Raw genomic sequence first — 26,146 nt, 5'->3', positions numbered from 1 at the left:
AAATACTTTCAGAATGCCTCTTGAGATTCTCTAGACCAATTACAGTTGGTAGATTATCTTAGCATATTTGGACAGATAGACACAGTTTTAGGAAATTTTAAAAGAAACCCAGAATTTCTTCATCATGAAAAGAATGAAAACCTTATTTACATGGGTAAATTGTAAAATCTAAATTTTAAAATAGTTTGTCACTCACAAGAAGTATTGCTAAATCTTTATGTGTAGAGATAACTCTAAGTAAAGAAAATTTGCATAATGCATCAACATCTTGTTACCATCACAGGATCAAACACAAGAGAGCAAGACATCTTCTAGACCACTTCCCAGCCAAAGTTTTTTTGCGAAGGCCCAGATGTAACTCTTAGGCTTTGGGAACCACACGGTCTCTTTTGCAACTTCTCAACTCTACCACTAAAGCAGTCCTAGACAGTAGGTAGACAAATGAGTGAAAATATGATCCAATAAGTCTTTCTTTACAAAAATAAGACTTTGACCCATGGATCATCACTTTTCTCAGCTTTTCTCTAAACTACTCTGTGGCCAACTTTCTAGGTTACTTTGTATTGAAGAGAAGGAAATTAAGAAGCAAGTTGTTTAGTTCAGAATTGGACTATTTTTGTTGTTAGGTAATGATAATTGTTCCACTTGTGAAAAAAAATGAGCTCATGGATAAAGCTTTTATTACTTGGGTGAAAAAATTAATCTTCATATTACATGGTATCTAAGCCCTAAGATCATAAGGTGAAATGTGTAAACGTTCCACCGTTAGCTCAGTAAGGCTGCCATCTTTGTACTATATTTTACTTGAATAGACCTGGTCTTAATTAATGAGGTTGTTTTCTATATAGATACAGTGTTATGCAGTGGTGATTTTTTTTAATGGATGTACCTTATAGAGAGCAAAGAGAAGCCTCTAAAGTTTTAACATCATGTGAAAACTAATTAAATTATTGACTAGAGAATAGACTAAACAGGTTAAGAAAGCACATTTTAATACTTATTTATTGTAAGATGCAATCACTGAGGGGACAATGACATTGCTGTTTAAATATAGAAACCATTGGTGAACCTCATCCCAATGCCAGCCTTGATAGTCAGTGTTGTATCCTTATCACATCTTCCAAATACTGACTGCTACTCTCTCTCCCATGTTAATAAGTATCTAAACATATACAAATGTTATTGGAATATCAATGACTCAGGCTATGGAGGGCTTAGAAAGTGTGCACAAAGAAGAAACTGTCCACAGGGCTGAGGACCTTTAGAGACAGAGGAAAATAAAATATCAGCTGTGGGAATAGAAACTGATTAAATACGAGGGAAAGAGGACAGGAGAAGAAATATTACTTTGTGTGAAAACAAGATTCACTACTCTAAAATCTGACCGTGTGGATCACAACAAGCTGTGGAAAATTCTTTAAGAGATGGGAACACCAGACCACCTTACCTGCCTCCTGAGAAATCTGTATGCAGGTCAAGAAGCAACAGTTAGAACTGGACATGGAACAACAGACTGGTTCCAAATTGGGAAAGGAGCACATCAAAGCTGTATATTGTCACCCTGCTTATTTAACTTATACACAGAGAACATCATGAGACATGCTGGGCTGGATGAAGCACGAGCTGGAATCGAGATTTCTGGGAGAAATACCAATAACCACAAAATATGCAGATTACACCAGCCTTACGGCAGAAAGCTAAGAGGAACTAAAGAGCCTCTTGATGAAAGTGAAAGAGGAGAAATAAAAAGCTGGCTTAAAAAACTCAACACTCAGAAAACTAAGATCATGGCATCTGGTCCCATCACTTCATGCCAAATAGATGGGGAAACAATGGAAACAGTGACAGAATTTATTTTCTTGGGCTCCAAAATCACTGCAGGTGGTGACTTCAGCCATGAAATTAAAAGACTCTTGCTCCTTGGAAGAAAAGCTATGGCCAATCTAGACAGCATATTAAAAAGCAGAGACATTACTTTGCCGACAAAGGTCCGTCTAGTCAAAGTTATGATTTTTCCAGTAATCATGTATGGATGTGAGAGTTGAACCATAAAGAAAGCTGAGAACTGAAGAATTGTTGCTTTTGAACTGGTGGTGTTGGAGAAGACTCTTGAGAGTCCCTTGGACTGCAAAGAGATCCAACCAGTCCATCCTAAAGGAAATCAGTCCTGAATATTCATTGGAAGGACAGATGCTGAAGCTGAACCTCCAATACTCTGGCCAACTGATGTGAAGAGCCAACTCACTGGAAAAGACCCTGATGCTGGGACAGATTGAAGGCAGGAGGAGAAGGGGACGACAGTGGATGAGATGGTTGCATGGCATCACCCACTCGGGAGTTGGTGATAGACAGTGAAGCACTGGCGTTCTGAAGTTCATGGGGTCACAAGTAGTTGGATACAACTGAGCAACTGAACTAAACTGAAGATCAGAGGGGCAGTGAGACAGGGTGAGAAGAAAAAGAAGAAGGACACAATGAAAGAAAAAGAATTTACTTGATATTGGTAATGTCCCCAAGTCCTCAGAGATTATAGATTATCTATAAACTGGCTCAGCTGGTAAAGAATCCACCTGCAAAGCAGGAGACCTGGGTTTGATCCCTGGGTTGGGAATATCCCCTGGAGAAGGGAACGTTTGCCCACTCCAGTATTCGACTGGAGACTCCAGTCCATGGAATCACAAAGAGTCGAACACACCTGAGCGACTTCCATTTTCATCACTTTCATGAACCCACATAAATAAAGAGTTAAAACCAAATTGGAAACCGTTTGGAAGATAGTAGAAGTGCTGAACATGTTTGAAGTGATACAAATGTGTGCGTTTAGTTGCTCAGTCGTGTCTGGCTCTTTGCAACCCCATGGATTGTAGCCCTCCAGGCTCCTCTGTCCATGGGGATTCTCCAGGCAAGAATACTGGAGTAGGTTGCCATGCCCTTCTCCAGGGGATCTTCCCAACCCAGGGATTGAACCGAGGTCTCCCACATTGCAGGCAGATTCTTTACTGTCTGAACCACCAGGGAGCATGGAAATGATATATAATAGAAACAGTCAGAATCTGGTAATAATCGATCATTGAGTTGGAATAGATTGCACTTTCGTTTTGGAAGCAGTCCCAGCATTAGAGATGGAGGTACAAGGGAAAGGAGGAACTTGCAATGTTAATTTTTTTAAAGCTCTTTTTTGTAAGACAGTAATCATTTGTAGAGATTTGAAATCTAGGTCAGTGCTAGCGTGTGTGTGTGTGCATGCATGCTTGCTCACTGAAAATAGTATTTAGAATCTTGCTCCCATCGCTTAAAACAATTGGATTCATCTTTGAATCTTTAGCCCAATGCAGGAATAAGTAAATTAAATAAATGCCTCAATCAGTAATTGTTTGAATAAAAGGCTTATAAGTAATACCAGCATATGTTTATCAAGGACAGACCAGGCATTAATTTGAAAGAAAGAAGAATACTGACTAAATAAAAGAGAGAGGTGGGATTTATCATCTCTGTTTTACATAGAAAGGACTGTAAGAACGCAAAATTAAATGCTTATTTCTAGCAGAGCTGCTGGTGGTAGATGGACAATGTGTTTGGTTACTGTAAGAGCGGCAGTCCCCAGCTTTTTTGGCTCCAGGGACGGTTTCATGGAAAACAATGTTCCCTCGGATGGGGGTGGTGGGAATTGGTTTCAGGATGATTCTTCTATTGTGCACTTTATTTCTATTATTATTACATCAGTTCCACCTCAGATCATCAGACATTAGATCCTGTTAGCTGGGGACCCTTGCTATACAGAACTTTTAAAGATATATCAAATGAACTTCCTCTCCTCCCAATAAAATCTATTTCAAGTAAAGTGTGGTTAATATGAGCACTATAGAGAGTTTTCAAAGAAGGGGAAAGAAGGCAGCCTCAGCTTTAGGTATGAAAAACATGGGTGACTCCTAAGGTTTAGGGAGCAAAATCACCAACTACTCCCTTGACCTTTTCTCTGTGGATATCAGGAGCTGAGAAGAGGATATCACAGGATATCTGTAGATATCCTGACACTTGGAGCAATCTGCAGCCACACCAGTGATGTCGAGCATATTTATCATGTTCTTATGCTCTGTAAAACATGTTCATTATTTCATGTACATATGTACCATATTGTACAGAAAAGACTAAATGGGGAGGGAGGCAGCAGAAGGTAGAGACATCCTAATATAGAGCAAGATTTTGGATGGGGGAAGGCACAGAGTGGTAAAAACTGGCGTCTCTCTGTGTGAGTGCAGTGCTCTTGTACAGGCAGATCTGGGTATACTTGCATTTCTTTCCAAAGGTTTTAGTTGACACTTTGGACCTTCTCACTTCAACTTGTCCAGTCAAGGGAGGTGAAATTTTCTTTTCATACCTGGATTAAGGAACAGTACACCACTGATTTATTTCTTTGTGCACTTGGGAAATGAGAATCTATCAGCAATTAAACATAGAAGCCATTAGAAAAGTATCAATCATACCATGAAGACAGAGGACACAGGTAAGTAGAACAGAGAAATAGAAAATGCTCCCAAGATAGATAAGGAAGTTAGGTACCCTGGAAAGAGAAAGCCTAGCTCCCAAAGGAAAACCCAGGAAGTGGCTTGAAAGGAAAAGTAATAAAAAAAAATATTGTCAAAAACTTTACAACTGGATACTTAACCTCATCACAATTTGAAAAGCAAATTGAACAAGATTTTATTATGTCTACTCTTACTCTGAAAAATTAAATGCATTGATGATACCCAGGGTTTGAGTCCAAAAAGTAGGCACTCAGATATATTAAGTAAGATTTTGTTTTAAAAAATGGTCCTGTGTATTTATAGGGTGGTATGAACAAAAATTTTTATATTTAGTCCCTTTGATCAGATCCACTTCCAGGAAACTGTCCTATAAAAGTACCTGTATAAATATGTAGATATATATAAAATTGTGTTCATTGCAGCATTATTTATGTGCAGCTCAAAACTCTTTATCAATAGGAATCAAATTATGAAACATACAATATAATTCTACTAAATTATAGCAAATAAAGCAGTTTCTAAATATTTTAATAGGTAAATATTCTTAATATATTATTGAATGAAAAATAAAGTCATAATCCAGAACATGATGCCATCTCTCTTGTTCGTAGTCTTCAGATATGTGTGCATGTATATAAATGCCCACAATCTATATGTGCATTTGAAAACATAAACTAATGAAATCTCAAATACAGAGGCAAAAAACCTGAACATAAGATACTGTTAATATGCTAGTTGAGATTTTATCGAATCTTCCTTAATGTTCATTACCACTGAGAATTATGACATTAAGCTTTGCTATTGCTGTAAAATAGTTTAATATACCAATCTATTGAGTCTTTAGAATTGGAATTACTCAAGTACAGTATAAAGAGTTTAACTTCAGATGATTTAAAACCATATGCCAAGTTAAATTTGATTTTAGTTTTAGCATTTTGACATGTAGATATTTTGGAATAGAAGCATGTCTAAGATATATATATATATACATATAAAACCATTTTTTTTCTGGCAGAGTGTGGAAATAAACCATTCAGTTAAAAGAGGAAATGCTTCAAAACCAAAGAATTACTGTTTTAAAGTTATTCTCTAATTTCCATATTCTTATTCCATAATATTACTGTAATATTATCCATTTTAAAAAAATCTGACTTGTAGGGCTTCTTAAACTTATATATTTGATAATTGTGTGTGTAACAGAAATTGCAGATGTTGGCTTGTGTTTCACAGGAGATGCGTAAATTAGAGGAGCGTATGTACAATGCATCAGCAGAAATTAAGTCTCTAGATGAAAAACAAGTGCATTTGGAACAGGAAATAAAAGGGGAAGTGAAACTGTTGAATAATATCACTAATGATCTGAGACTGAAGGATTGGGAACATTCTCAGACATTGAAAAATATCACTTTATTCCAAGGTAAAGTATCTTTTCATTCCTCCAGAAAATGATATACTAAGATGTACTGGTATTTGTAGAAATTCGGTATTGGAAATTCTATAGTTTTCAAACAGTTTTGGAGCATATATTTACTACAAATATCCAGAGGAAGGAGTCTTGAGATCTTTTCAAGATGTGTTAAGGTAACTGTCTTCTGCTATATTTAAAATTGATAACCAATAGGGACCTACTTTATAGCACAGGGAACTCTGCTCAGTGTTATGTGGCAGCTTGGATGGAGGGGAGTTTGGGAGAGAATGTATACACGTATATGTGTGGCTGAGTCCCCTCACTGTTCCCCTGAAACTATCACAACATTGTTAATCGTCTATCAGTTCAGTTGTGTCTGACTCTTTGCAACCCCATGGACAGCTTCCCTGTCTATCACCAACTCCCTGAGCTTACTCGAATTCATGTCCATCGAGTTGGTGATGTCATCCAACCATCTCATCCTCTGTCGTTCCCTTCTCCTCCCACTTTCAATCTTTCCCAGCATCAGGGTCTTTTCCAATGAGTCAGTTCTTCGCATCAGGTGGCCAAAGATTTGGGAGTTTCAGCGTCAGCATCAGTCCTTCCAATGAATACTCAGGACTGATTTCCTTCAGGATTGACTGGTTTGATCTCCTTGCAGTAGGCCAAGGGACTCTCAAGAGTCTTCTCCAACACCACAGTTCAAAATCATCAGTTCTTCAGTTCTCAGCTTTCTTTATAGTCCAACTCTCACATCCATACATGACTATTGGAAAAACCATAATTTTGACTAGATGGGCTTTTGTTGGCATACTAATGTCTCTTCTTTTTAAAATGCTGTCTAGGTTGGTCATAGCTTTTCTTCCAAGGGGCAAGCATCTTTTAATTTCATGGCTGCAGTCACCATCTGCAGTGATTTCTGGAGCCCAAGAAAATAAATTCTATCACTATTTCCATTGTTTCCCATCTGTTTGCCATGAAGTGATGGGACTGGGTACCATGATCTTGGTTTTTTGAATATTGGGTTATTAAAGAAATGGTGAAAAATCTTAGCATCAGAGGCTGAGCGTCCACAGCTAGTTTGTGTCCCTTGTTTCTTGTCTCACACCGTATAGTTTTTCCTGAGATGTCTGTCTTGGTTTAGGGCCTTAATCACTGAATCAAAGTCTTTGCGTATGCACCCTTGTTTCCAAAATTCATCCTGGAGTGCTGTAGATTTGCTTCCCTTCAATTTGCTTAGCAAAATTCAAGCTGCACACTGAGTCTTCCTGGCCTGCTTTCCTGCTCTGTTGTCACTGTGGAGAGATGAATGATCTATAGCCATGTTCACAGTTGTGGGGTTAAAACCCCTTTGTTGGGAAAAAGTACTTGCTGCAGGAATTGGAGATGCATGGATTCCCATTGATATAGAACCATGACATCACTTGTGGACACCTAAATATATGTCTCCTATAGTTTAGGAGAACTTGCTAGTTGTTAGTACAGCTATTTAATGCCCAGGGGTATGTAATTTACATGATGATTATAATTTAAAAAAAAAAGGCAAAAAATAACACAAATAGAAAATATAAATGTTAGTGGTTATTCTCTTAAAATGATAGAATTATGAATTAAATTTTCCTCATTTTGTCTAGGCTTTTACCCTTCCTATAATACGTAGAGTTATTATTGTAATGAAAATGCAGTAAAACATTACAGCCCAGTGATGTATATGAAGGGAAATGGAAAATGTGCCATTGAAATGGAAAATGTGCCATGGATAGTTGGAAAATTAAGTTATCAGGGAAGGAAGGTCCTAAAACCCAATTTGAACCTTGCAAAATCAGAAGCAGTTCAGGAAAATGGAGAAAAGCAGGGACAAGTATTTCAAAAGAAGCAAAGAAAATGGACAGAATATACTTACTCATGAGATTATCTTTATTTATGTAGCCCCTTCTTAGAATTTTTCAGGCCTTACATCTTCCCACCTGGTTACAATTTGTAAACGAGTGCTGTTTAACCAGTGATGCTAACTATGACTGTGTATTGTCCTTGGGTTACGTGGCTGAACCATGGAAGTTGAAAAATGCTTCTTTCAAAAACATTGCTATGTAATTATTCTGTAGTATATCCAGGTTCATTTCTTTCTCTTGGAATTAAAAAAAAAACACAAACATTTGCTAAGTGTTCTGCTTTAAAGGAAGAGATTAATACTTGTCCTGTGGCACTGTATGAAGAAGAGGGACACAGTGCCATCTGTTTCTTGGACACAGAAAATTCAAGTGACTTAATCAGTGTTGATCAGACTCAGTACTGGGGGACACTGTGATATTAATAATTGCCATGCCAAGTAGTCAAAATTTCCCCTGTAACCTCCATCTTATTTTATAACATCTATATCCATCTTGGGATTCTTCTTAATATTATACTCAAAAAGTTATTTTACTCATTTTCACTTTACTGTCTTTCCCACATCTCTCCCACTTTTCCAGAATTCTCTTTCTTCTCAATCTACCCATTCTTCAAAGTCCACTCCAATCCTACCTCCTCAATCAAGTCTTTTCGACCACTGCTCCTCGTGCTGATGAGCATCTTTCTAACAAATACCCAAGGGTATAATTTTCAACAGTATGGTTTTTGGTTATCTACTTTGTATGGACTTCTGTTTCCTTTGACGGTACCACACATGACTCTACTTGTACATTTTCCACAGAACGTCTAACTTAATATAGTGAAATTCTGCCTGGTGGTGAGGTAACAGGGAGATGTTCCCAGAAACTTAATCATCAACCTTCTGGTTCCAGTGAATCTGGGGTCTCCGTGCTAGTGGTCTGCACATAGTCACCATCCTCCACCTCCACGAGCGGCTTGGTGTCTGCAGATCAACTCAGACATGTGTCAGATCGTTATATATTGTTGGAGAGGAACTAGAACTCTGAACTTGAAGCTTCCTTGCTGGACTACTGCTTTCTGTCTGCACCCCCTCACTTCTCTCATTGTTAACCGCTTGTGCCTGCTCACTGGGGCTCAAGGAAGGCCTAGGAAAACTAAAGACTTTTCTCTACAAACAAGAAACAGGGGACCTGGAGAGCCTTGGACTGGGGAGGTCCCGAAGATCCTGCTTGATTTAAATCACGCTTTTCTTTGATGCTCCTCAGTCCTGAGGGGAGCATGGGTAAGACAAGCAGGGGAATAAAATATTGGATAGAGAGGTTAGTCATAAACTCGGCAAGGGAACTCAGTGTTAGGGGCGCTGAGTTTCACTCCCAGCAGGTACACAATACTAAGGTGGACTTGTCCTCTCATTGACTCAGTGTCTCCCTCTGCCGCCAGGTTCTGAGAACGCAGAACGGTGCTCAGCACAGTTCAGTCAGTCAGTCAGTCAGTTCAGTCGCTCAGTCGTGTCCGACTCTCCGCGACCCCATGAATCACAGCACGCCAGGCCTCCCTGTCCATCACCAACTCCCGGGGTTCACTCAAACTCATGTCCACAGAGTCAGTGATGCCATCCAGCCATCTCATTCTCTGTCGTCCCCTTCTCCTCACGCCCCCAACCTTTCCCAGCATCAGAGTCTTTTCCAGGGAGTCAACTCGTCGCATGAGGTGGCCAAATTATTGCAGTTTCAGCTTTAGCATCAGTCCCTCCAATGAACATCCAGGATTGATCTCCTTTAGAATGGACTGGTTGGATCTCATTGCAGTATAAGGGACTCTCAAGAGTCTTCTCCAACACCACAGTTCAAAAGCATCGACTCTTCGGCGATCAGCCTTCTTCACAGTCCAACTCTCACATCCATACATGACCACGGGAAAAACCATTGCCTTCAGTAGACGGACCTTGGTTGGCAAAGTAATGTCTCTGCTTCTTAATATACTATCAAGGTTGGTCATAACTTTCCTTCCAAGGAGCAAGCGTCTTTTAATTTCATGGCTGCAATCAGCATCTGCAGTGATTTTGGAGCCCAAAAAAATAAAGTCTGACACTGTTTCCACTGCTTCCCCATCTATTTCCCATGAAGTGTTGGGACCAGATGCCATGATCTTTGTTTTCTGAATGTTGAGCTTCAAGCCAAGCTTTTCACTCTCCTCTTTCACTTTCAAGAGGCTTTTGAGTTCCTCTTCACTTTCTGCCATAAGGCTGGTGTCATCTGCATATCTGAGGTTATTGATATTTCTCCCAGCAATCTTGATTCCAGCTTGTGCTTCTTCCAGCCCAGCGTTCCTCATGATGTACTCTGCATATAAGTTAAATAAGCAAGGTGACAATATACAACCTTGACATACACCTTTTCCTATTTGGAACCAGTCTGTTGTTCCATGTCCAGTTCTAACAGTTGCTTCCTGACCTGCATACAGGTTTCTCAAGAGACAGGTCAGGTGGTCTGGGATTCCCATCTCTTTCAGAATGTTCCACAGTTTATTGTGATCCACACAGTCAAAGGCTTTGGCATAGTCAATGAAGCAGAAATAGATGTTTTTCTGAAACTCTCTTGCTTTCTCCATGATCCAGGGGATGTTGGCAATTTGATCTCTGGTGCCTCTGCCTTTTCTAAAACCTGCTTGAACATCTGGGAGTTCACGGTTCACATACTGCTGAAGCCTGGCTTGGAGAATTTTGAGCATGACTTTACTAGCATGTGAGATGAGTGCAATTGTGCGGTAGTTTGAGCATTCTTTGGCATTGCCTTTCTTTGGGATTGGAATGAAGACTGACCTCTTCCAGTCCTGTGGCCACTGCTGAGTTTTTCAAATCTGCTGGCATATTGAGTACAGCACTTTCACAGCATCATCTTTCAAGACTTGAAATAGCTCAACTGGAATTCCATCACCTCCACTAGCTTTGTTCGTAGTGATGCTTTCTAAGGCCCACTTGACTTCACATTCCAAGATGTCTGGCTCTAGGTCAGTGATCACGTTATCGTGACTATCTTGGTCGTGAAGATCTTTTTTGTACAGTTCTTCTGTGTATTCCTGCCACCTCTTCTTAATATCTTCTGCTTCTGTTAGGTCCATACCATTTCTGTCCTTTATCGAGCCCATCTTTGCATGAAATGTTCCCTTGGAATCTCTAATTTTCTTGAAGAGGTCTCTTGTTTTTCCTATTCTGTTGTTTTCCTCTATTTCTTTGCATTGATCACTGAGGAAGTCTTTCTTATCTCTCCTTGCTATTCTTTGGAACTCTGCATTCAGATGCTTATATCTTTCCTTTTCTCCTTTGCCTTTCGCCTCTCTTCTTTTCACAGCTATTTGTAAGGTCTCCTCAGACAGCCATTTTGCTCTTTTGCATTTCTTTTCCATGGGGATGGTCTTGGTCCCTGTCTCCTTCCTGTACAATGTCACGAACCTCCGTCCAGAGTTCATCAGGCACTCTATCAATCAGATCTAGTCCCTTAAATCTATTTCTCACTTCCACTGTATAATCATAAGGGATTTGATTGAGGTCATATCTGAATGGTCTAGTGGTTTTCCCTACTTTCTTCAATTTAAGTCTGAACTTCGCAATAAGGAGTTCATGATCTGAGCCACAGTCAGCTCCTGGTCTTGTTTTTGCTAACTGTATACAGCTTCTCCATCTTTGGTTGCAAAGAATATAATCAATCTGATTTCGGTGTTGACCATCAGATAAGTATTTAATCCGTAATCAGGCAGGCTAATTTAGGGCTATCTCTTTGTAGTACTCAGTGGCTGGCTACACTGCTTCCATCCAGGAAGGTCAGTCTCGTTCGTTCTGTATAACTGTGCAACAAACAAAAGCCTTTGGATTTACCTATGTAACTGTCTTGACAGGTGACAAATTTATTTTACCTTTGCTTTAAGACTATGATCAGTAATTGTCATTTATTTTTTTAAAGGTCCTCCTGGACCTCCAGGTGAAAAAGGAGATAGAGGCTCTGATGGACTAAATGGTATGCCAGGCTTTCCAGGTCCAAAAGGTATGGTAACAGTAACTACTCCATTATGTATCACAGAGATGAGTAGTATACAGCCATGTATGAGGAAGGAAGGTTGAGATATTTGATTGGTTCTCTGTGGGGTGTGTGTGTGTGTGTGTGTGCGTGTATGTGTATGTGTGTATTGAGGGCATATTAAGTGTTCGGGTAGCCTCATCACCTCTGTGTTCAGAATGGTAAGCACTGATTCTTCATTTTCGAAGAACATTAACAGCATGAGGTTGCTTCTTAATTCTAGGGAGGGCTGTCTATATCATTGACTGCAAACAGTATTTGGCAGAACCAGTTTGAAGTCACAGGTGAAGGAATATGAAAACTGTCTTCACGTTGAATATATTTACAAGTTATCTGGTTTTAAAGATACACACAAAAAAAATAACATGAGTCAAAGACAAATTGGATCATATTCCTTATATAGTCCTTAACTGAACATACCTGCTTAAACCTCTGCAGTTTCAATATAAATATTGACTAGAAAAGGATGAGTTTTATCTTTGCTGTCAGTTACTCTCTGTATCTTACTTGGAGCAAAATGTTTCAAATTACTTTCTTCAGTCTATTTTGTAATCTTGAAAGCAATATTTTGAAAGAAGATAATAGAAGACAGAAAAAGAGAAAGATCACAAACTTTCTTTGCTCTCAAAAAAATAAAGAACATGATCACCATGTTATTCATGGCTCAGAATCAAATACCTGTATGATTTTAGAAGGTGGGGAGTACATTGTACAGTCTAATTACAACTAGAATGGTTTGTTCTGCCCTCTCCAAAAATACCTAAATACTAAGGATTTCATCTTATTTTTCTGTCTTTTGATTATATAAAAAGTCCTTCTTTCTGATCAATGTATCGACCAGCCCAGCTTAAATCAGAAAAAGTTTTTAAAAATGAAAAGCATGAATTTGACACAAGCCTGCCCTTTATATCATAGAGCTTAAAAAGCCAATGTATAATGTTTACATTTAAATTTTTTTTTTAAATTCCCTTAAAGAAAAAAAAAATATGTATATAGGGTGAATTGTTGCTGTGCCTTTGAAAGTAATACCGGGTAAGATCCTTTATTCAGAAAAGTCTTTCCACTTGACTAGCACCTGGCAGATCTTAGCAATGGTGTGTTAATGTCATGAGCAGGGGAAGTAACCAGTGTTATATTATCTGCCAGAGTGGCTATTGTCAAAGGTCTGTCAGCTCCTCCATTACAAATTGCAATTGTCAAAGCTTTATAACTCAACCATAAAAGTTCAGTCTGGGCTACAACTTGCTGTCCAAAGCTTCATCTTGGGAACATCTTTTGCAGCTGTTTCGGAACTATGGATGTATGAAATAGAAAGAGGGATTTAAAAGTTTCAGCTTTTGTTAATACCATAAACAGATACCGTTGCAAAGCTGCTTTGATTCTTTAAGTGAAGCTTTAGTCTGTGGCTATTGGTACTGCTTGTGTACACAAACAAGCATTACCTGGCCCCTCTAAAGAGAAGCAGATTTCACTGTGGGAGTGATAAACTGACTCTCTTAGATTATTAGGTTGCCATTTGGTTTGGTGCACTGCAGCAAAAATATTCACGTTTAAGGCATCTCTCCTGCCTACTTGCTGCATCCTGTTTTGTTCTTTGCCACATTGCCCATTTGCCTCGTGTAGAACTGGAATCAGGTTCTTAAAAGTATATAATGGACTGTCTTGATAATTCCACTTTCTGATTTAAGCAGGTTTATTAAAATCCCACATATGCATGCAGTTAAGCCCACTAAACGCAGCTTGACACTCAACCACGATATGAAAGTCTGAGAAAAATAAGTGTTTATCCTAATGTTCAGTTGCTAAGTTGTGTCCAGCTCTTTGCAACCCCATGGACTGCAGCCCCCTAGGCTCCTCTATCTGTGGCATTTCCCAGGCAAGGATATTGGAGTCCATTATTTATCTTAGTAGTTTTAAATAATCAATACAGTAAATATATTATAATTGTTACTTAGTGTACTGGGGTGGATATTATGTTGAACTGTGCTTTATCGCAAATAATATAATAAATAATCATTTCACATGCTACTTCCTTGGCAGCATGTCAAAGAGAATGACCTATGACCTTTTACTTTAAAATTTATTTTAAAAGTTTTTACTGAATGCTTTCCCTGTGCCTCAGAGACACATGCACACACACAGTTACATTATTGTTTGGGATTACAATGGAGTAGGTATAAACAAGAGCATGCGAGATAGGGTAATATATTTCTTCACTAGTACCTAGGTATTTTTAAAATAAATATTCTTTTATATTTCCAGTTGCTTGAGTTGTGATTTTTCTGGGACAAATCTTAAAAATCCAATTTTTAGCTTACATTTCAAAGTTATTACTTCAGCCACAGCAAAATCCTGCCATGTGAAGATTCCTGATTAGACTACATAAACCTTCTAATTAAAACTTTAAGATTTGTTTCCTCATGTGTTTTTATTTCTATTAACAATATGTTACCTATTGAATATCTGCTGTGTATGCACTAATGTTTTTCCACTTACTGTTGATGTTATCTATCAATTTCAACACATGAAATTTTAGGAAAGACATTATTCCTCCATTGGGAGATTCACCTCTTTCATATTCATTAGTGAAATTAGATTGCTTCAGTATTTTCTCAAATTGTTATGAAAAATGAATTATTACTACTGTGTTTTTTTTCCCCTTCATTTACCATGTAGGTTCTCCAGGACCTAAAGGTGATCGGGGGGTCTCTGGTTTTCCTGGAAGTCGAGGATTCCCAGGACCAATGGGGAAGACGGGGAAGCCAGGTATTCTGATAATGCATATTCTCTCTATAGAACATGAAAATAAATACCAGTTCTTTTCCTTTCAACTTCTTAGATAACAAAAACAATTGTCATCATGGTATGAATAGTAGCAGTTACATGCAGTTTATTTTGTGATCTGAAACATTTTGAAACCGATTTCTGTCCATGTGAGCAAGGCTTCTATTTACTAAAGGAAAACAGTTTAATATAAAACCACAACATCTGCTGCTGCTGCTGCTAAGTCACTTCAGTTGTGTCCGACTCTGTGTGACCCCACAGACGGAAGCCCACCAGGCTCCCCCGTCCCTGGGATTCTCCAGGCAAGAACACTGGAGTGGGTTGCCATTTCCTTCTCCAATGTGTGAAAGTGAAAAGTGAAAGTGAAGTCGCTCAGTCATGTCCAACCCTCAGCGACCCCACAGACTGCAGCCTACCAGGCTCCTCCGTCCATGGGATTTTCTAGGCAAGAGTACTGGAGTGGCTTGCCATTGCCTTCTCCAAAACCACAACAGAGGATCTATCAAATTCACACCACTGTAAATCGCCATCTATTATAGAATAAAAAGAGTGGAAGACTGGCAAAGAAAACAAAAAAGCAAAATACTAACCCAATAACCAATATTAATAAACAATATTAACCCCCCCTTAAACAAAACCTTCAAATCCTCTTAAGTTATAATTAGCAAAACACAGGTAGACCTGAAATCCTGTCCTTTGTAAGATAATTTGCCTCCTACTGTATCAGTTCAGTTCATTCTCTCAGTCCTGTCCGACTCTCGCAACTCCATGAACCACAGCATGCCAGGCCTCCCTGTCCATCACCAACTCCCGGAGTTTACCCATACCCATGTCCACTGAATTGGTGATGCCATCCAACCCGCTCATCCTATGTCGTCCCCTTCTCCTCCTGCCCTCAATCTTTCCCAGCATCAGGGACTTTTCCAATGAGTCCACTCTTCGCATCAGGTGGCCAAATACTGGAGTTTCAATTTGAACATCAGTCTTTCCAATGAACACCCAGGCCTGATCTCCTTTAGGATGGACTGGTTGGATCTCCTTGCAGTCCAAGGGATTCTCAAGAGTCTTCGCCAACACCACAGTTCAAAAGCATTAATTCTTTGGTGCTCAGCTTTCTTTATAGTCCAACTCTCACATCCATACATGACCACGGGAAAAACCATAGCCTTGACTAGACGGACCTTTGTTGGCAAAGTAATGTCTCCGCTTTTCAATATACTATCTAGGTTGGTCATAACTTTCCTTCCAAGGAGTAAGCATCTTTTAATTTCATGGCTGCAGTTACCATCTGCAGTGATTTTGGAGCCCAGAAAAATAAAGTCAGCCACTGTTTCCACTGTTTCCCCAACTATTTGCCATGAAGTGATGGGACCGGATGCCACGATCTTAGTTTTCTGAATGTTGAGCTTTAAGACAACTTTTTCACTCTCCTCTTTCACTTTCATCAAGAGGCTCTTTAGTTCTTCTTCACTTTCTGCCATAAGGGTAGTGTCATCTGCATATCTGAGGTTATTGATATTTCTCCTGGCAATCTTGATTCCAGCTTGTGCTTCTTCCAGCCCAGCATTCCTCATGATGTACTCTGCATATAAGTTAAATAAGCAGGGTGACAATATACAACCTTGATGTACTCCTTTTCCTATTTGGAACCAGTCCTTTGTTCCATGTCCAGTTCTAACTGTTGCTTCCTGACCTGCATACAGGTTTCTCAAGAGGCAGTTCAGGTGGTCTGGTATTCCCATCTCTTTTAAAATTTTCCACAGTTTGTTGTGATCCACACAGTCAAAGGCTTTGGCATAGTCAATAAAGCAGAAATAGATGTTTTTCTGTAACTCTCTTGCTTTTTCGATAATGTTGTTTTATTAGTACTTAATAATCAACATGCTCGGTCCCGTTACAATTTGCATACATGATGATATTTTTTCTACTCCTTATGCCAGTAGCCTAAGCTTGAATTGTGAACTTTGCACAGAAATTTTAGAAGGGAGCAGGGGCAGAAAAATGAAGAAGCAACTAGCTATATTGCCAAGTGGTAAGTAATAAACGTTCGTACGGTAGGACATAAGTAATGGGAGCTGGAAGCTGTGGAGGTAGGAAGTAGAGCGATTAATTCCATACAGCAGGACAAGGTGTTAAAGAAAGTCCTATGGAAACTGGCCTAAAGATGCATAGAATTCCATTTTTATCTATGGTTTTCAGGCTTCAGCAAGCATTAGAATCACCTGTAGGGCCCTGTTAAAACAACTTACTGGGCTCCAACTCCAGAGTTTCTAATACAGTAGGTTAAGAATTGGGCTCCCCCAAGAATGTTTACTCTTCACAAGTTTCCAGGTAATAGTGATAGTGCTGATCCAGGGATCACAGTTTGAGAGCCACATTTCCAGAAAAGAAATGTGGAGAAACAGTAACTCTGTACAGAGGTAATAAAGCCTTTGACCAAAGATATTCTCAGGATGTCCCTTCCTTATTAAAAGATTCAAATTTGCTAGAAATGTGAGCAGCAGTGCCTGGTACTAGTTTAGTTATACTTCAGATTAAAACAGTAAATGAGTCCTTCCATACAAGAGTCCAGAGTAATAAAACTAGAAATAAAATCTACTAATTGTCGTCTTCTAAATAATGACAGCCTGGACTATCTGAGTGATGTCAAAGCATTAACAGATTTCAAAGCAAAAAGTTTTTTAAAAAAGCAACCCTGGGGGCTATGCTGGGACTGCCCTAGTCCTGTACCTCCAAGAAGAAAGTCTCTAAGTCTCTTTTGCGACCCCATGGACTGTAGTCTTCCAGGCTCCTCTGTCCATGGGACTTCCCAGACAAGAATACTGGAGCGCGTCGTCGTTTCCTCCTCTGTGGGATCTTCCCGATACAGGGATTGAACTTGCATCTCTTGCGTCTCCAGCATTGGCAGGTGTGACCTCTGAGGAATGACAGAAGAGAGTGGCTGTTCAAGCTGAGAAAAATTTATTCAAACTCCATGCAGTGTGCCAAAGCTCGTTTTTTTGTTGTTAGCTCTGTCTTCACTCCAAGAATGTCTTCTTTGTCAAAAAAAAAAAAAAAAAGCAACCCTATTTATTTTCTCCTGTTTTCTCTCCTGCTCTCCTTTTCTTCCCCACCCTACCCTCTTGCTATCATGTGTATTAAGTTCCCACCCATATATATAAATACATGCACACACACACAAGGGACAGTGCTTGGTACAAGGGAATGAGAAGGAAATGACACGGTCCTTAACTGATAAAATATAAACATATAAGCAGAAAAAGGGAAGACTTCCTTCTTGATCCATCTCAGATTTATAGAGCATTTATCATCCCAACAGGTTTACTGAGGAGAGTTTGGAAGATTTAATTGATGTGTAACCTTACATATATTTAAAATCCCTAAAGGACTCTGAATAGAACCTGTTTAAATGAACTATATTTTCCAGCAATGTAAATAATTTACTTCTTTGGAATCCATTCAAAGTCTGATTCTAAGAATGAGTTATGGTCTTTCTTGGGAGTATCTAAAGCTATAGGCCATAACAAATTCATTTATTTATTTGACAAACAATTATGAAACACTTTCTCTGTGCCATTCATGGAGATATTTATAGATAGTCAAATATATGGATTTGAAACTCAGAGTAGAAGCCAGAGGTAAAAAGATAAAGTTGTAGTCAAGCTCATTTAAATGTTCACTGAGGTCAATGAATTTTAATAATTGTTTATTTTAATAGTATTTCATAGGTAGGCAGTAAGAAAAGAAGGGGCCTAGGATAAAGGCTGAAGTGGTTCCAGAAGTACAGACAGAGCAGAAAGAGCAAAGGAGCCTGAGTGAGGAGGAGAGCCCAGACGAGGTGATGTTGAAAAGGCAGACAGTTGTACAAGTTGGTCAAGTAAAATGCAGCCCACAGAAAGCTCTTGGCATTTGTTGCCATGAGGACTTTGCCTTTATTGAGAGCAGTTTTGGTGGGGTTGGGTGGAAGCCAGATTAGGGAAGGCCCAGAGGTAGCTGGTGGTGGGGACTGTAGATGGGGGTAGAGAGGTCCGGCTTTTCCGAGGGAGAGAAGGAGCTCAGTTCTTTCATTTGATGATGTGTTTTCTTTGGAAGTTAATTTGAATACTATTTAAAGGCTGATGGCCAGATGAAATAGAGGAGTTGCTGAAGATACAGAGGAAAGAAAGGTGAAAAAGGCTGTGACAAGTTAGGAAGAAGGTTGAAGGTGAAGAGTCTAGGAGACAGGAAGAAGCACTAGGCCGAGGAGGGAGGGCATCATATCTGAATTGATGCGGAAAGACTCTGGTGAGCTGAGTGTGCCTGCGTGTGAAAACGGGAACCCAGTCCCTGGATCGTGGCAGGGGCTCTGAAAATGCCTGACGTCGTAATGATGGCGGTGAAAATAGCTCCTCTGATCTTAGAATTTAGAGTGGCAGTATGTTACATACCATCTACTTCTTATTTTTCAGTGACTGTCAGAAATATTAGCTCTTTATTTTTGATGGAAGAGTGACATATCTGACAGGAGGTGATTAACTCCAGATTTTGACAAAGTTGTTGGGCTCATTTTTAGTCTAAGGCATCGCTTCATAAAGGAGGGAAGAACCCCTGTTCTCTAGAAAGGATGCTTTTCACATGTTTAGGTGTGAAGAAAGATTTCCAAATGCCGTCTGTGAGAAAATCTCTGAATCATGCTAAAATGACATAAAAATTTGTTTTTATTTATAAGAAGAAAAGTGGGTCATTTGCTCAGATCTTTGGTTTAAACCATTCTGTTGCTTAAATACGGAAGACAAATTGCAGTATAAAAAGACTTCCAAGAATAATTTTACAACTATTTTCTAATTGTGAAAATAGTGCTAGAATGATAAAATTGTTTATTATCTTCTCTGAAAAGAATTAGAACTGACCAGTTACACTATTTTAAACCCCTATCCCCAATTTTTGTTTAATGTCTTAGATTTTTTCCTCTTGAGGAAATCTAAAACTTTGTTTTTATATCTCATAAAAGCCTACCATCCAAAAAAAAAAAGTAGCAATGGTTTTGGGTACTTTGTGCAAGATTAATGATTCTTGTCAATTTAATATTACCTGAAATGACTGAATCATAAGTAAAAAGTAAATTTAATGATGTACATTGTAATCATAGATATAAAACAATTAGAGACTTTCTTTTTATCATACTCTGATAAAGAATGGTCAGTATTTCATGAAATTGTCACAATAAAGTTTTAATTTGAAATTTTAATTTTTAATAAAATCACACATTATTTTGTATTTTCTAAAATGTAGTAAATTGGGGATTAAAAAAAATTTTCTCTAAAAGTCAAATAAGGACAAATGTTCAAAAAGAAAGCATAGATGAAGCAAAGTAAACTAGAGGAAAAAACAGACAAAAAAAAATCCAAAATAAAGAGTAAAACTGAAAACTAAAGTTTAAAATAATTATACCATAAAAAAGTGAACTGAAATGAAAATATCCTCTCTGATTCACTGAGAATAAAATCGTGGAAACCATTCTAGCTAAGTGATGTTGTACAACAAAATGAGAGATACCATCTCTCACATGCATCTCTTATGGACAAGGCCTTTTATAAACATAGTTGCTTCAGTTCAAGGCAACTCTGCAATAGAAAGTATTGTTTGTTTTTTTTTTTTCATTTGAAAGAAGAATAAACTTTAGCTCAGAAAGGTTTAAAGACCTGTTCTGAGCCACATAGTGGCCAAGCAAAATAATTCAACACAAGAGATTTTAAAATGATTGTTATTATCCCAAAGCTCATGAGTTTTTGAACTCTGCTTTCTGAGTTCTTGGATGAAAAGAGAGCAGTCCTTGGTGTTATTGGAGGAAATCAAGAATGTTAATAAAGATTTTGGCTTAGAGCTAGATGGCACTGTGATCAGTCATGCATTTTATACCAGGAAGGTTATTATTTGCAAGACAGCCAACTGAGGACCCTTGGAAGGAGAATCCATAAGCAAGAGCAGCACCCCTCTCATGAGACGGGATTGTCCCTCGTGAAGTCTTTTGTTGGTGCTAAGGACTGATCCTCTGGACCTACCTTTCCGAATGGAACCATGGGTGAAACAGCAACCCATTAGCAAAGAGCAGGGTCTTAGCAATGTTTCCCTAAGTATCTGAAGCCCTAAACCTTATTAGAATACCTTTTGTACCACACCTCTAACTATGTGAATGAAATTTCACAAAGCCAAAATTTCTCAAAGCCTAGAGGTTTAGACACCCCCTCAAACCTTCCCAGCTTTCCCCAGGACTGAGGTAATCAGGATCTCAGCACTCCCAGTTCTTTCACAGCTCAGTCTTTGCGAGGCTCCACACAAAAGAAAAAAAGAAATAGAAAGTAAGATAGAAAAATTGTAATGGGAATGGGAAATCGAGGTTTGGGATGAGATGGAGGACACTAGACTTTCTGGGGAAGGGAGGAAGACACAGAGAAAAAGGGCTAAAAGGAGCATGCATAAGCCCCAAACAAGCTGCTTACTCCTCAGCTTTGCTGACTTTAGGAAGATGGAACATTTAAACGCCCTGGTAAGGAATCTGAGATAATGTATGTAAAGGACCTACCCATAAAATGCCAAGTTCATAATAGCCTTCTAAAATGATAGCTATCGTCATCATCATCATCATCAACATTATTATGTCTGAGCATCTGTAGGTTGTTATACATTGATGTTCTAGATGACCTTGCCATACTCTGTCTCCTTTTAGGGCAAGCATTGTGAATTGCCTAAATTAATTTTTTTTCCTTTTTTTTTTTTTTTAAGGACTTAATGGACAAAAAGGCCAGAAGGGAGAAAAAGGGAGTGGAAGCTTGCAAAGTAAGTTTATAATTTCTTGGTTTTTTTCCTGTGTGCCTTTGTAATAAACAAGCTTGTGACAGTGGTGGGCTGCTCTTGAGGTAGAGGTTCAGAACTTCAGTGTTGATCCACAGATGCTCTGAAAGTTGGCCATGGTTTTCTACAAGTAAACTGTGCTAATTGGAATAAAGCAGATAGATTAAATTACACAACTCTAAATCTCATTACCCATTTGTATTTAGTTTTTGTGATAAGCGTAATTTTCTAAAAATTTCACACAGAAAATTGCTCAATTTTCAAGCCAATTTCAATCTGCTGAAGGAAAATCAAACTTATGAATAGAAACAATTATAGCCTCCTTACCTACTAACTGAAATAACCGAAATGTTACATATAGGAATTTGCACAATCTAAGAACCCTGACAGACTAATTCTGTGACAGCTGGGTTTTTTTGTGTTTTGTTTTGATAAAAACTTGACAAGTGATATTCAATATCCCAGACCTTCAAAACTGCAATAGCATAGATTTCACAACAGGACTCTCTGTGAATGGAATGGTGATTTTATATGTAGAGAATCTGTAAATTGGACCTTGAAAACTAAATATTAGATGACTTATTTTTATAAGTCAACACTTGTATGTCTAGTCTGAATCTATCAGATATAATGAAAAGGTTTTGAAAGGGAAAGAGGAATTCACATTTGACTTCTCAGAAACCAATGTGTTCCTCCTCTGTGTTCACACTAGGCACTGCATATAATGTGTATGTGAGTGTCTGCCTGCGAGAATAGGTGACACACACAGAGATGATCATAATCTTAACCCATCAGGAATCTGACTGAGACAGATTTTGGCAAATCCTTTCATGGAACCATAAAAATCTAGCAGTTCTCCATTGTAATTATTGTTTTAAAAATGCAGTACTAATTTTTATGTCTTATTAAAAACAATTATTTTAACCTAATAGTGTGTGAGGTGCCACATTTAGGCAACTTAGGGTCACCATTGTGAATGCCAGCCATTTAAGTTTGGTATAACCACATGATGCTTTCTACAATCGTTTCCATAATTTCTTCATTGTTGAACTGTGTGTGCCCTTAAATTGAACAATACTGAGTATTGTTTATCCTCAAAGTGCTTTAGTGGGAGTCAGTGATTATTAGATTATTAGTGTTGTTATTGTATTGGGGGCTTCTCAGGTGGTTCAGTGGTAAAGAATACACCTGCCAATGCAGGAGATTCAGGAGACACAGGTTTAATCCCTGAGTCAGGAAGATACCCTGGAGAAGGAAATGGCAACCCACTCCAGTATTCTTGCCAAGAAAATCCCGTGGACAGAGGAGCCTGACAGGCTACAGTTCATGGATAGGAAAAAGTCTCCTTTGTGTCCATTTATTATTTGATGTGATCACTTTGATCAGCTGTTTACTTTTTATTCCATTTCTTCCCCCATCACCCACTTATTTTCATTGAGCTCCTGTGTAATTCTTCTCTATCTGCATGTTTATCTCAAAATGTATCTCTTCCTTTGGCGGTGGTTTAGTCACGAAGTCGTGTCTGACTCTTGTGACTCCAAGGACTGTAGCCTGTCAGGCTCCTCTGTTTGTGGGAATCTCCATCTTTGGTTCTTTATCTCCTTCTTGTCTTTTCTTAAGACCTTCTCTGAGTTTCTTAACCTCGACTCTGGCCAAGCTTGGCAAGTAAGGGAAACCTTTATTTTGCACACTTTCTTTTGTTACCTGAGGCTTTCAAATGCTTTGAACATTTTTTGTTTCCAGATGTGTTCAGAAATGTTTTCAGTTACAGGTATTTTCATGGCTGTTTTGAAGTTTATGTGCTTGCTTTCTTTGAAGAAGTGTTAAGAGGAATTTCCATGTATAAATGTGTGAATATAGCCTCCAGATTCCGCTCCATGTATCCTCCCATGGAGAGTATGTAATTCCATAATGTTTCAGAAACACGGAAAGAATCATATCCAGAAACATCTACACAGTGTATTCTGTCTTATTTCATTGAGCATACCAATGTTCTGCCATGGCAATACTTAATGGTACTTTTTTCTCTCTCAGTGGCTCCACATTATTCTATTAATATACTGCTGCCCTAATTAGCATAATATATCATTCAATTCCCTAATGATGAACACTTGATGATTTTTGTTTGCTTTAGCTTGGCTTTAAGAAACAATGCTACTTTCAGCACTCTCTTACATGATCTTTTGGGAATGTTTTTTAATAGAGAATTTGCTAGAAGTAGAATCAATAATTCAAAGGTGACATGCATTTTACAATTTGGTGAATTCTTGCAAATGGTTCCTAAAAAGTTGCACCAATTTTTTCTGTATGAAAGTGCCTTATTCCCCACATCTTCAATTAATTCTGATATATGAAAATTGATGTTGAATTATTTTGCTATAATTTTTAAAAATATTTTTCAAGTGTGATTTAAATACAATGAAAATAATCATTGACTTCCTATTTTCTTTGGAGGGGGGGTTCAGCTTGTTTTAAATTAAGTTTTATTTGAATATAGTTGATTTGGTTTCCCAGGTGGCACTAATGGTGAAGAACCCACCTGCCAATGTAGGACACATAAGAGACTCGGGTTCAATCCCTAGATCAGGAAGATCCCCTGGAGGAGGGCATGGCAACCCACTGCAGTATTCTTGCCTGGAGAATCCCATGGACAGAGGAGCCTGGCCAGCTACGGTCTATAGGGTTGCAGAGTTGGACACAACTGAAGCGACTTAGCGCACACACATAGTCGATTTATAGTGTTGTGTTAATTTTTGCTATACAGCACAGTGAATCAGTTATGCATATACATAGATCCACTATTTTTTAGATTCTATTCCTTTATAGATCAGTACAGAGTATTAAGTAGAATTCCTTGTGCTATACAGTAGGACCTTGTTAGTTATCTATTTTACATATAGTGGAGTATATATAAAAATCCCAATCTCCCAAGTTATCCCTCCCTCCTTCCTCCTTGGTAACTGTTTGTTTTTTTTTTTAATATCTTTTTTCTTTTCTGTATCCATGACTCTGTTTCCATTTTGCATTTAGGTTCATTTGTACCATTCTTTTAGATTCCACATATAATCAGTATCTTATATTTGTCTTTCTGGGTCTGACTCACTTCATTCAATATGACAGTTTCTAGGTCCAACCATGTTGCTGCAAACAGCATTACTTTATTCTTTTTTATGGCTGAGTAATTTTCCACACCACATCTTCTTTATCCGTTCCTCTGTTGATGGACATTTAGGTTGCTTCCATGTCCTGGCTATTGTAAATAGTACTGCAATCAGCACTGTGGTACATGTGCTTTCTCTGGATATATGCCCAGGAGTGCAAATGCTGAATCATATGGTAGTTCCATTTTTAATTTTTTAAGGAACCTCCATACTGTTCTTAGTAGTGGCTATACCAATTTATAGTCTCACCAACAGTGTAGGAGGGTTCTCTTTTCTCCGCACCCTTGCAAGCATTTATCATTTGTAGATTTTTAAATGATGGCCATTCTGACCTGTGTGAGGTGGTACTTCACTGTAGTTTTGATTTGCATTACTCTGGTAATTAGTGATGTTGAGCATCTTTTCATGTGCCTCTTGGCCATGTGTGTATCTTCTTTGAAGAAATGTTTATTTAGATCTTCTGCCCATTTATTGATTGGGATATTTGCTTGGTATTGAGCCCCATGAGCTGTTTGTATATTTTGGAAATGAATCCCTTGTCGGTCACTTTGCAAATATTTTATCCCATTATGTGTGTTGTCTTTTCATTTTGTTAATGATTTTCTTTACTATGCCAAAGTTTATAAGTTTATTTAGGTCCTATTTGCTTATTTTTGTTTTTATTCTCATTACTTTAGGAGGTAGGTCAAAAAAGATCTTGCTGTGATATTTGTCAGAGAGCAGTCTATGTTTTCCTCTAAGATTTTGATAGTATCTGGTTTTACATTTAGGCCTTTAATCCATTTTGCATTTATTTTTGTGTATGGTGCTAGAGCATGTTCTAATTTCATTCTTATTTCCTCTTTCATATATGTGTCAGGAGCAGCGTAACTCCCTGATCGTATTAGGGCAGGCCCCTTTGAAGATCAGGTGGGTTGGGCGGGACACCCTGTGCTACCATCTCATTAAAAGGCCCTTCATCTCTGGACAAGTCATCAGCACAACTGTCTCCAGGATCCCCTTGTGGCTCCTCCAAACGACCTTGGTTCCCACGTGGTGTCAGCTTCAGCACGCCTTCCTCTCCTGGTCCTTTGGTGCTGTTGGGGCCTCTGCTCCCCTGCTCATACCTGTCCACTCTCCAGCACCTCTCCATGACCACTGTCCCTGAGCTGGGATTCCTCCATGTATTGACTTGGAGACTGCTCTCTCCTACCCTCCTCAGAGCCAGGCCAGGATCACTCTGCCATCCACTCATCTAGTGTCTCCTGAATTCGTTGGCTCCCAGGAGAAATTTCATGGTACAGATTATATGTGAGTTCTTTACCCTCAAACGTATCAGTCTCAGCCAGAAATAGCGATGCCATAAAGGAATCCATTTGTTTGTTCAGCGTATGTTTACCATATACCTCCTGGAGCTAGACTTAACAGCTAATAAGACAGCTGATATCTCTGGTCTTCCAGAACTAATTGTCCCTGTAAAACATAGACATGGACACAAGCAGTTATACATTA

General features: G+C 38.6%; 1 protein-coding gene across 3 annotated transcripts in view; it reads left to right on the top strand.

Annotated features, from left to right (window-relative positions):
* MSR1 (macrophage scavenger receptor 1) overlaps positions 1–26,146 on the top strand; it is an 81,413-nt gene that overhangs the window by 17,937 nt on the left and 37,330 nt on the right. For all 3 annotated transcript variants that reach the window (XM_088832616.1, XM_088832617.1, XM_088832615.1), the window contains exons 5-8: positions 5,757–5,943; positions 11,766–11,846; positions 14,556–14,645; positions 21,426–21,479. In XM_088832616.1, the coding sequence (XP_088688742.1) occupies positions 5,757–5,943; positions 11,766–11,846; positions 14,556–14,645; positions 21,426–21,479 (412 nt within the window). The remainder of the gene's footprint in view (positions 1–5,756; positions 5,944–11,765; positions 11,847–14,555; positions 14,646–21,425; positions 21,480–26,146) is intronic.

The sequence above is a fragment of the Moschus berezovskii genome, chromosome 26, assembly GCF_049115385.1.
Source record: "Moschus berezovskii isolate FMDL1 chromosome 26, NW_MosBer_1.0, whole genome shotgun sequence".
In the NCBI taxonomy this organism is placed as follows: Eukaryota; Metazoa; Chordata; class Mammalia; order Artiodactyla; family Moschidae; genus Moschus; species Moschus berezovskii.
Note: the sequence above shows the minus strand (reverse complement) of the source record. Positions and strands in the feature narration are given on the sequence as shown.